The sequence below is a fragment of the Microtus ochrogaster genome, chromosome 7 (assembly GCF_000317375.1).
Source record: "Microtus ochrogaster isolate Prairie Vole_2 chromosome 7, MicOch1.0, whole genome shotgun sequence".
In the NCBI taxonomy this organism is placed as follows: domain Eukaryota; kingdom Metazoa; phylum Chordata; class Mammalia; order Rodentia; family Cricetidae; genus Microtus; species Microtus ochrogaster.
This window is the reverse complement of record NC_022014.1, coordinates 36,957,967-36,969,532: the sequence shown is the minus strand read 5'-3', so window position 1 is coordinate 36,969,532 and position 11,566 is coordinate 36,957,967. Positions and strand designations below refer to the sequence as shown.

The 11,566-nt window shown below is 54.6% G+C and overlaps 1 protein-coding gene across 3 annotated transcripts in view; it reads right to left on the bottom strand.

The window, feature by feature from the left end:
- Positions 1-11,566, bottom strand: part of Slc5a10 (solute carrier family 5 member 10) — a 50,071-nt gene that overhangs the window by 36,116 nt on the left and 2,389 nt on the right. For 2 of the 3 annotated variants that reach the window (XM_013347092.2, XM_005349903.2), the window contains exons 2-7: positions 8,537-8,608; positions 8,076-8,180; positions 7,687-7,746; positions 7,162-7,266; positions 1,131-1,236; positions 806-886 (exon numbers count right to left, since the gene is read on the bottom strand). In XM_013347092.2, the coding sequence (XP_013202546.1) occupies positions 806-886; positions 1,131-1,236; positions 7,162-7,266; positions 7,687-7,746; positions 8,076-8,180; positions 8,537-8,608 (529 nt within the window). The remainder of the gene's footprint in view (positions 1-805; positions 887-1,130; positions 1,237-7,161; positions 7,267-7,686; positions 7,747-8,075; positions 8,181-8,536; positions 8,609-11,566) is intronic. The other variant, XM_005349902.2, reaches the window with a different exon arrangement.

Sequence of the window (11,566 nt, the reverse complement as noted above, 5' to 3'; positions counted from 1 at the left end):
TGGTCAGCCTAGCAGGTAGGGCTCAGGCCAAGGGTCTTTCCTCTGAGTCCAGGACATGTCTTATCTACCTCAGGGTTGGGTGGTGCAAGGCCAAGCCCTGGCCTAGCAGTGTCTATAGTTACTGCCCTCTCGTCCAGCCTGTGCACGGCCATGCGACCCCTCGCCTGCCGGAGATTCTGGAGACGGAGGCTGTTACCCTGGGAGGAGCACACCTGGACGTAGGACAGCTTCTGGCATCACCCAGGCTTCCTTTCTCAGCGAGGTGTGGGGCTAGGAGCCTAGGTAGGCCAGGGTCTATTTCACCAGGAATCTCTGTGAGGAGGCCCAGGGGTAGCCTCTGCCACAGGGTCTCAGACCCTGAGCTGAGGTTTCATCTTTAAAACCACCCACCTTAGGACCTATCTTTCCTCCCTGCCTCCCCAGCTCTTTCCCTTCCAGGGCATCAGTAGAACTCACTTGTCTGATTCTAGACTAGTGTTACCTGTCCAGCATACCTCCCTCCCTGCAGGCTTTTGTCTGACGGGAGACAGCACCTCCTAGGACTCTGTACATGACTTTAAGCGCTGGCTGAAACACCTCAGCTGTTTTGTGGTCTACTAATTGTATGCCTGCGCGGCTGCCTGCTGTGGGGCCTGCCTAGCCCTGAGGGAGCCTCAGCAGCGCCTCACCACTGCGCCCCTATAGGCAGGAGGAAGCAGAGCCTACCAGCCAAGGAGGCCAGTAGTGGGGCAGATCCATTGTGGCTTAACCTAAAGAACTCCAGGGTGCTGGGACAGCCCACCCTTGCCCAGCCCCCAGACCTCACCTTTGACTGCCAGAATGACAGCGCCCACCACCATAATGACCGTCTGCAGGGCATCTGTGTATATCACAGTGGCCAGGCCCCCTGCCGGGAACAAGGTTGCTGGATAAGTGTCCCATCCCTGAGCCAGGAGAGTCTGTCTGACCAGCATCACCTGCTGGTGGGTTTGCTGTCCTTGGAGATGGGAAAGCTGTGCACCAAAGTACCTAAGCGGTTAGCCATCTGACACCTGTGAACTGGCCACTCCCAGGGGCCCCCCATGCTGTGGGAAGGTTTCCCTGCATGTATCCCTGGCTCCTTGTTCCTGGTGGGCTTTCAGGAACCGTACCTGCAATGGTGTACACGGCCGTGATGGCGAGGGTGAGGATGGTGGACAGGTAGAAATTCCAGCCCAGGCAGATGTGAACAAACAGGGCTCCTGCATACAGGTCAATCTGGGGAGAGAGTTGGGCAGAAGTCAGACATTGTAGTGAGATACAGGACTCAGAGACACTGGCGTTGTGACTCGGCCTCAGCCACTGTTAAGTCTAAGTTTCCCGGGGGAGAGGAATAGAGACACACCGCACAAGCTGTTCATCACCTGGTGGGGCAGCTGAGGGTGGGAGAGAGAGAACTGGCTGTGGACAGCTGTGTGTCATGTTCAGGTGTATGGCGAATGTTACTGTCACAATAAAATTCAAAGTGGCCAGAGCCCACCAGATAGCGTGTTGTCATTGAATTCGGCCCCGACCCAGGGGGATATGAAAGAGCTTTGTCCCCCCAGTTCCATAAAGGACCATGACAAGGAGTCATCCAAGAGGAACTCCCCCAGAGACTCAAACTAATGCGCCTCTGAAGTAGCTGGAAGTCGTGCAGAAGGCAGTTCTGTTGCCCTTGAGCAGGACTGGCCTGCAGATAGGTGTGTCAGAGGCTGGTCCCAGGGCTTGGCTGGACAGGCAGCCTGAGGAAGGACCTTCTTTCCACCAACTGTGGAGGACCAGGACTGGAAGACAGGCTCTGCCCTGTCCACTTTGTTTCCAAACCTGCCCTTCTGTGTTGTGTGAGCCCTGAGAGGGCAGCTCAAGGTCAGCCTTCAGGACCAATAGGTCCCTAAGAAGGTGCAAGGCCATAGGTCACCCTAGCCCCCAGCTGTGTGGATCAAGTTGGCGCAAAGCCCAGCCTTCCTGAGGCCCAGGAGATGTGGGCCCCAGACCCTTTGAGCTCCTCAGGGCCTGGCTGTTAGAGCGGCCAGTCCGGCTCTGGACTCCAGAATCTAGGCCCCAGGGATGGTACAGGATGTCGGAGGGGAATTCAGTTCAATGACCCTGTTCCTAACACTCCTCGCAAAAAACACCTTCCCTATATCTCTCCCCAAACCTTCCCATGTGCTCCTCCTCCCATCCGTGCCTCTCATCTCAATCTCTGCCCTGCTGTGTAACAAACCTCTCTACACACATCACTGGCACCATAGCCTCTTATTCTTATGCCCATCTCCCCCCCACCCCAGCTCTCCCTATTGGCTCCTTCCTGCATTTGAGAGGTCTCCCCATCTGGAAACTCTAATGTGGTGTTTTCAGGTGACTGCTGAAGCCTTCATTTGGGCACCTGGCTTTGGGTGTGTGTGTCGGGGGAACAGACTGGTCTGGGCAAAGACAGTGGAGAGATCAGCCTCCAGCTCAAGGACAAAAGACCTCGCTTCATGTGGCTGAAGAGGCTGAGGCTCAGGGAGGGGGAGACTTCTCAAAGCCAGCTCCCTGCTAGGTATCTGCACCTAGCATTGCCAGCCGAGGCTTGACCAGGAGTAAGAGGGGGGCTAGGAGACCTCAGGAGAGCTATTCCAGGAGTCCCCTTCCTAGCTGTTATCCAGCACTCACTCCCAGCACCGCGCTACCTCTAGGCTTTTAGCTTCCTGGGCCTGGGACTGTCTGCTCTGCTTCTCATCTTCTAGGCTGTCCATCTGACCCACAACTCATCCACGGTGCCCCCCCTGCCTTCCACCAGAACAGCCGAACAGGGTCTGGGAGGCCGACGGCACAGAGCTATGGGGTGAAGGCCTGCTCATCATCCAGGAAGAGCTCTACAGTCCCAAGAGAGACTGCACTGGCGAAGCCTGAACACCTCCTGCCCAGCCTAGGCTTCCACCTCCTACCAATAGAAGCTAACTGCTGTGGGGACCTGGGGCTGTCCTAGGTGGCCCAGTCTTTTGTACCTTTTGAGCAGGTCACCTCCTCCTGGGTCATTGTGGTCCTTAGCTGTTAAAGTAGGGCATCAGGTGCGGAACAGACATGTTTCCAGCTGCACTCAGCCCTCCATCCCTACAGCCCACTAGCCTGGCATTAAAGGTGCAGAAAATGGGGACCCTCCCTGGGACCTCCTGTCCTTTGTGCTGCCTTTTATTGGTGATATGGGGAAGCCACAGAGTCTCCCCTAATTCCCCAAAGACATGAGATATGGAGGCCAAGAGAGTGCAGGAACTTGTCTGTCATGGCAAAACCCAGAGACACTGCTCAAAGGGCAGCACGGGCATCCTCGTCCTAAAGGAAGGACTACCCTCAGGCCTGAAACAAGCCAGGCCTCTGCCGCCGCCGCCGCCACTGCTGCAGTGGGTCTGACTGGCCCAGACTCACCTGATCACAGGCCTCCCCTCGCCCCTCTTCCTCAGCTACATCGCCACTCCTGTCAAGCTCTCTACAAGAGTTCTTGGCCTACCCTGGTACCCAGCTGGTTCTCCAAGCCCTGTTGTCCCAGAAAGCCTGGCATGCCTTGATAAGGGATACATGTTTGTACCCCAGGCACCATAGTCCATGACTCCCATAATGCTCACGAGCCCCTAACAGGCAGTTGCCAACACGGGACAGCAGTTGCCTTGCTTAAGGTCACATGGTCCCAGGAAGAAGATGAGGCCATCTTTTTCAGCTGCAGGACCCTGGGCCTTCAGGCTTCTGGGGTTCCTCAAGGAGATCAGTACTGAGCTCAGCACCCCCTTCCCCACGCTGTCTCACAGCCCATCCTGAACTCAGCGGACGGGGAGGGGGGTGGGGGGGGAGCGGGGAGACATCTGTAAGGGGCAGCGCCCCTGGGCTCACAGCTCTGAGCTGAAGCATTGGTGTTTCCAAAGGAGCCCACTCCACCTCCATCCGATGGGAATGGGCTCTTCCTGCTGCGACATAGGAGCTGATGGAGACCGGGGTCTGTGCCCTCTGCCTGCCATCCTTTCCCCGTTCTCTTGTGTTCATTCCTCTGAGGAGCTGCACAGAACTCCTGGGACCCCTCCAGCGGTCACTCATGTTCCCAATCTAGGGCCTTGCCCATTTTGTGGGTGCTGTCTCAGGTGGGGGGAAGGTGGCTCAGAAGAGGACCTGCTTGTCTTTGCCACACTCTCCCTCTCGCCACCCCTGCCACTGCAGACTCTTTCCAAATGCCCACCCCCATTTTTCCTCCCTGCCCCTTGACAGCCCTCCAGCCTTGCCTGTCCTTGCCTTATGCAAGAAGAATAACAGAGTGCCCATAACTGCTGGGCAGGGGGCTGGGCTTCCAGGCTCTGGCTGTTTCTTCCTTCCTTCCTTCCTTCCTTCCTTCCTTCCTTCCTTCCTTCCTTCCTTCCTTCCTTCCTTCTTTTCTTTCTTCCTACCTACCTCCCTTCCTTTCTTTTTTCCATTTATTTATTTATTTATTTAGAGACAGGGTTCCAGCTGTCCAGGTACTCACTCCATAGACCAGGCTGGTCTCGAACTCACAAAAATCTGCCTGCTTCTGCCTCCTGAGTGCTGAGATTAAATGCATGTGCCACCACTGCCTGGTGAGGATACACTCTCTCTTGGTTGATTTATTCAGACAGGGTCTTTCTTACTCTGTAACCAAGGCTTGCCTTGACTTCATCATCCTCCTGCCTCAGCCTCTCAGATGTTAGGATGACAGCGATGAGTCACTACCCTCAGCTATAACTTTCTAAGTCAGTTAATTCATAATCCCAGAAAATGTTGCAGGTCTCAAGAAAGAGGGAGAGAGAATAAAGGGGTTAGAAGTGCAGGGACAGGGGTAAAAGAGGAGAGATTTGTGAGTCCAGAGAGGCAAAGGCACAACGTGCATCCCCAGGGAAGAGCGTGTGGTGGAGGTCCACAGCGAGGGCAGAGGACCTGAGGCAGAAACTCAGGCTTGCCTGGTGTTTGTGCAGTGCATGGAGGCCAATATGGCTGACGTGCATGCGGTGTGTGGCTCTACGGGGGAGGGAGAGGTGCTGTGGTGTGACGGATCTCCTTGTAAGCCATGATGGCTCACCTTGTGAGCCCTGGTTAGCCTTTATTGAGGGGTATGTGGTGTCATGCTTCGCTCCCCTGTTTTCCAGAGCCCCACAGTGATGGAACTGCGCTTGGACTCTTGGCTCTGAGCACCGGCTGTGATTTTCCACACCGGCCATGGTAGATCTTCTGCCTGCTGGTGCTCCTGTCTGAACAATAGCAGCGGGAGGGCCCTGTGACCTCTGCCTGGACAAGCTGTTCAGACAGGCAGGGCGTTCCTGGGCTCTGTGTCTGGGCCTACTGTGGCCCACGCACTTCAAATAGCTCCACACTTGAAGCCAAGACCCAGGGCGGGCCCAGCCTCTCCCAAACGAAGCGCAGCAATTAGTGCCTCCTCCCGCTTCCCCTCAGCCTCAGCAGGCGGCCCGGCCTGGTGCTGAGGCAAGGCCTTGACGTGACTGCTCCCCATTTACAGCTGGTAACTCGGAGTCACCCACAAGGCAGAGTCTGAAGCCACATCCTGGCTGTTGTGGTTCTGACAGAAACCTGGAGATTAGCTGACCTTGGCCCAGTCACCACGACCTTGAAGGACTCACCAGCTGCTGCTGAGCTTGTCTCTGAGGCCCCTCCCGTGCTTCCTTCTGCCCTCTGAAGTCTTGCCCAGTGGCCCACTTGGAGTCTCCCCGTGTGAGGCCTTTGATGGGGAAGGAAGCACCCCAAGGTTCGGTCCATTTCCCTTTTCCTTCTCCCCCAGCTCAGCTGAGTGATTCTGTAGAGCTGTCCTGGCAGTGGCTGTGGATACCCTGCTAGTTCTGGGGCTCTTTGACCTCCCACAGCCTAAGGCCGCAGTCTCCTGTCCCCTCCAGAGCAGTCTGTCTGTCCCAGAGCCAGAAGTGACACTTGACTGTTTCTATGAATGTTACCTGCCAGTGTGCCTCAGACTCCGCCACTTCTCATGGCCAGCCCAGCTTCTCCTCAGTCTCCTACCCCAAAGATGTTCTTAGTGATGGCCCCCATCTCTTTCCTTGGCATCCTCCCTGACTATCACATCTCTTTCTTACTGGAGCCCCAGGATTACCTTGTGTATCCTTCCATCCCCACCTCCTGACTACACACACACACACACACACACACACACACACACACACACACACACGTAGAGTGGGCCCTGGGCAGGCCAGGATCAGGCCTTCTGCCTGACTTCTAGGAGGTGGGTTTTGGGAGAAAGGGGGTGGGGGTAAGAGGAAGAGTGGGAGAGGGACAGTCAAACTCAAGGCCAGATCCCTCCAGATTGCAAAGGAATCGCGCGCGCGCGAGAGAGAGAGACAGAGAGAGACAGAGAGACAGAGACAGAGAGAGAGAGAAGCCATCATGATTCTCTGGGAACACCTAGAAAAGACTGTGGCAGGATGTTGCTGAGGCCATGGGAAACAGCATCCACCTCTCCGGATCCTGAGAACTGGCTGTGCTCCTCACAGGAGGCAGCAGACTAGGCTGGGCCAGCTCCCTCATCACTGACTCCTGTCCAAGCTCCTCTCAGGAGCCTGCAGCTGCTGGAGCAAGGCAATCCTGAGGAACTGTAATGGGCCTACCACAAAACCAATGACCTTCCTTCCAACCTCAAGTTCCCTATCTGTAAAACCAGGTGCTTGCCCCAGACAGGCCCTGAGTTCCTCCTATTCTGTCGCTGAAAATGGGGTTCCTGCTTTCGCTATTTCCAGGGTGAGGTCCTAAGCGAAGACTTAGAACCTGGAACTGGCAGGCACAATGAGGCCTTTGGCTCCCTCTAGTGGTGAATCCTGGCTCAGTCCCCTGGGTTTCTCTAACAGCTCTGACTGCCCTTGAACTCTGTAGACCAGGCTGGCCTCGAACTCACAGAGATCCACCTGCCTCTGCCTCCCAAGTGCTGGGACTAAAGGAGTGTGCCACGACCACCCAGTTCCTGGCTCACTTTGAATAGCTCAGATCTCATCCCCCACCCTCCCCGAACTGGGCATCAGGAGGAGCTGTCTCAGACTTGGGAGATGCTGCCTCTCCCTGGCCCTCGGTTGCCAGAGAAGCTAGTCTCTAAGGCTCCTCCCATGCACCGTATGTCCCTAGACCCTGGATGTTCCCATGTAGAAGCAGGCTGGGGCAGCTCACCGATATCTTGGTGAAGACAGACAGCAGCAGGGACAGGACAGATAGGTACATGCGTATGCGCTGGCCACCGAAGCGCTTCTGGATGTACTCAGGCAAGGTGACGATCTGGGTAGGCAGAAGGGATGAGGGCTAAGTGTTCTCATACAACATGAGTATCGGGAAGAACCAGCTCCATTCCGGGGCTCATCCGTCCCAGGCCAAGCCCTGCACCTAGAAAGCACAGAAGCTTCGGGAAAGGGAATTGCTGGCTCAGCGAATTAAGGACTGAGGCTGAGACAGGAGAGTCTCAGATAATGCAGACAGGTATACGTACTACCAAGGGGCTGCCTGGAGCATCAGCCCCGATAGGCAGCGTGCTGGCCATGGTGGGCCAGTTGCGTGTGACAGTAAGGGCCAAAGGGACCAGCTGTAATTGCTCGACAGAAATGTCAGTAAACCCAGCCCTGTGACATTATGTCTCAGAGGTCCTGCCTGCCCCTGCTAACTTGGTGAGGGTCCAGCCTCTGCCAAGGCCCCCAGACTCACCTCTGAAGATATGTAGATGGGTACAAACACCCATGCCAGCGCCAAAAGCACATAGGTAGCCTGTGGGAACAGAGGCAGGAAAGGGCTGTGGGCACAGCTCCCGAAAGCCCTATCTTGGCACACAGTCAGATGTGGTGGAGCCTGGTGGTGCTGAGGCTACCCCAGCCCCTCCTGCTTTGCTGTAAGAAGCTGGCGCTTCTCCCTTCTATGGGTCTCTCTGGTCAGTGGAGTCACCCAGCGTGTCCATGTCTACCACACACTTGTCCTGGCATGCTGTGCCCCACAGCCTGGCAGACCCTGGGAACCACACCATATCCAGGGGCCAGTCAGTGTGACTGTGTCCCCTGCCCTGACCCTCTCGCAGGTGGTGCCCATCCTCTGAGGCTCACATTCCATTCGAAACCGGCCACAGCCAGGCCACCAGCAGCACCCGAGCCTGCCAGTCCGATGAAGAGGCCAGAGCCCTCACTGCTTGCAAAGAGCGAGGCTCCAATCTGCAGAGGGAAGAAAAGTGATCACTGTAAGTCCATGACCTCAGCCCCACCTGACCCAGAAATACCTCCTCCAACCTGGCAGTCCAAGGGGGAAAGGAGGGCACTCCCTCTTCACACATGAAGAACCCAGGATTTGAGGTGCAAGTTGAGGCACCCACAGGCTAAGAAATAGAGTTTTCAGACTCCAAAGCCCTTTAGAGAACTTCGAGCAGTTTGTCCTTACACAGCTGACTTGGGGGTCCCCTCCAGCCCAGGCCTATCCCATTGAGCTGGTCTTAAACAGGGACCTTGAAGGAGGCACAGGAAGTGACCTCGGGGATGCAGATGGCCTGTGGACAGAGGAGAGGTGAACTCACCGGCCACCAAGCCATGTCCCGGCCTGCCAGGAAGTAGCCACTCACTGTGTTCCTGCCAGCTCGACATGCAGACTGCAAGAACAGCAAAGGGAAGGAACTGCAACAAACTGCAAAAAACTGCAACAAACTGTAACAAATGTCGGATGCTGCTGCCAGGGGCAGCTCCTCCTTACTCTGAGCAGAGCAATGCCATGTGACCCGCAGAGAAGTGAGACCATGTCTAAACAGAGGCACATAGAATGTTCTTGGTAGCATTATTCAAAATAGCCCCAAGTGGAAACAACTCCAAGTCCACCTACTGATGTGTAAACAAAACGAGGCGTGTCCGTACAGTGGAATATTATTCAGCCAGCAAAAGAGGCACAATTATGGTGCTCCCGGTTTATTTTCTCTTTCAAATTTGGCTGTGATTCCTCTGGTCAAGCAGGAGGGGATGGTTTTACAGACAGGCTAAAATTAGGCAACGAACACTCTAAGCAGCCTGTCAGCTCCAAAGTGACTGTCCTTGGGAGGCAGGGCAGAAAAACAGAGGTGTGGGGACCTCAGCTTACTTTAGGTTTCTGCTGCAGGGAACACTGGGTTTATTATTCCCATTGACGCTTGCCTGGGCAGGCAGGCAGCGGTGCCTCTTCCACCCTGCTGTCTTGAAGGGTCTCGGGAGCAGCTACTTTCACACTGAGGAGGTCAAACTGTAGTGTGACTGATTTCATCTTATTTTTTTCTTTTTAGGATTTCTATTTTTATTTTATATGCATGGGAGTTTCGCCTGCATGTATGTCTGTGCACCGTGTGCATACCTGGCGCCTTCAGCGGTCAGAAGATGGTATGCGATCTTCTGGAACAGATGCGCGTGAAGCACCATGTGGCTGGGAATTGAATCCTGGTCCCCTGGAGGAGCATCAAGTGCTCCTACCCACTGAGCTATCTCTCCAGCCCTGCGACTGGCCCCGTTTTGACTGGCCCCATTTTGATTGTCGGCCTGGCCTGCTGGGAACTACTGTTCTCTAAAACAATGGTCTTTGTCACTTGGTTATTTAACAGCTCCCCCATCATCAAACCTTCAGCATCAGAATTACATGCAGTTATCATCCCTTGGAACTCTGGTCTAAACTCACTGTCCAGACCTGCTGCCGGAACTTCAGTGTCTCATGCATCTCATTTGTATTATTGTGTGTGCGTGCGCACGTGCGTACGTGCGTGCGTGCGTGCGTGCTTGCGTGCGCATGTGCCACGGCGCATGTATGAAGGTCAGAGGATAACCTCTGATGTCAATCCTCATCTCCCACTTTGTTTAAGACAGGGTCTCTTGCTGTGCAGCATTGCATAACCAGCTAGCTGTCCTGTGAGTTTCTGGGATTCTCCTGCTCGCTTCCTGTCTCCTTGTCATAGATGCATTGGTCTCATAGGTACGTGCTTAAAAATGCGTCCTGGGGTTTTGAACCCAGACGCTCACGCTCACATAGCACTTGCTTCACCATCGGGCTATCTCCCCAGCCTGACGTTTATACTGATTAAAGTGACGCTCAGTGCACGGCTACACCAAGTGCCGGAAGCTTTTAGAAAGGACAGAGACCACAAGTGTGACTCTCAGAACAGCACCAAGATGCGTGCCCTTTAGCCGGGACTGGACTTCATGAAACAAATCCAAGAGGCTGCTAGGGAATCTGTTCCCTGTAACCAGTGTTGGACGCCTTCACCCAGGCCTCTGAGCCTCTACAGTCCTTGGCCCACAAGCCTAAGCACAGAGACTGTGGGCACCGTTGTGGATTTCTCTCTGCTTGGGTGGCAGGCACAGAGCCCATGGTGATGCCCGGAACTGGTGGGCTTGAAGGAGGGGCTGGCTGCGCAGAGTCCTGTGCACTGTTGCTAGGACGCTGCTGAGGGCAGTCGCTGGGGATGAAGGCGGTGCTGTGTGCTTTGATTGGTCAGAAGGAGGCTGATTTCCTTGCTGTTCCCTGACTCACTGGAGTCGCACCAGCTCTCTCCTTCAGGAGCCTTTCCTAGGAGCTAAAGCCCCCCCCCCCCACCCCACCGCAGAGTTTAATCATTTCTAGCTTTTGATTTGGAGGGAAGGAACGGCAACTCTTCGGTTCACTTGAACACTTACGGGGCATTGCAGGTTACTAATTAGCCTCATTTGGGGACCTATCTGGGGACATAGGGAGGCCTGAGGGGAGGAGAGACACCAGGAACCTCAGGCAGAGGAATAATAGGAGTATAAACTCCCTGTCGTATATGGACGCGGCACACCCAGATGGTTACCTTGGTAATATCAAAGGTTACAGATCAACATGGAAGGTATATTGCTGATGAGGAAGTTGTGCCAGTTAGCAACTGCAACAGGGAGAGTTAGAGCATGCAGTCAGTAAAATGGCACCAGAGATATGCTTAGTACAGGGTTGTTAAAACAGCACTTTGTAAAACACACACGTGCAAGCACATGCGTGTGCATGTGCACATGTATGCACACATGCACGTACTGTGGGGCTGGAGAGATGGTTCAGTGGTTAGAAGCACACACATACACACACACACACACACACACACACACACACACACACATACCATGGGGCTGGAGAGATGGTTCAGTGGTTAGGAGCATTGAGCGCTCGCTCTTCCTGAAGAGCAGCAGCCACCTGGTTGGTCACAACCATCCGTAACTCCAGTTCCAGAGGATCTGCTTCTTCTGGCCTCCATGAGCACCAACCAGGCATGCAGATGGTACATAGATATACATGCAAGCAAAGCACCAATATGCATAAAATAAAATAAAAATTCAAACCAAATCAAACCAAAGCAGGACTCGAGAAATACAAAAATGAGCAGAGCTGGGTAAGAGGAGAACCCTGTTCTGTCGATAGCCATTTGTTGTTCAGTATTTGATATAATTGATTATGTTAGTGTTGTCTCTACCACCACCATCACCACCATCATCACCACCATCACCACCATCACCACCACCATCACCACCACCATCATCACCACCATCATCACCACCATCATCACCATTACCACCATCACCACCACCCC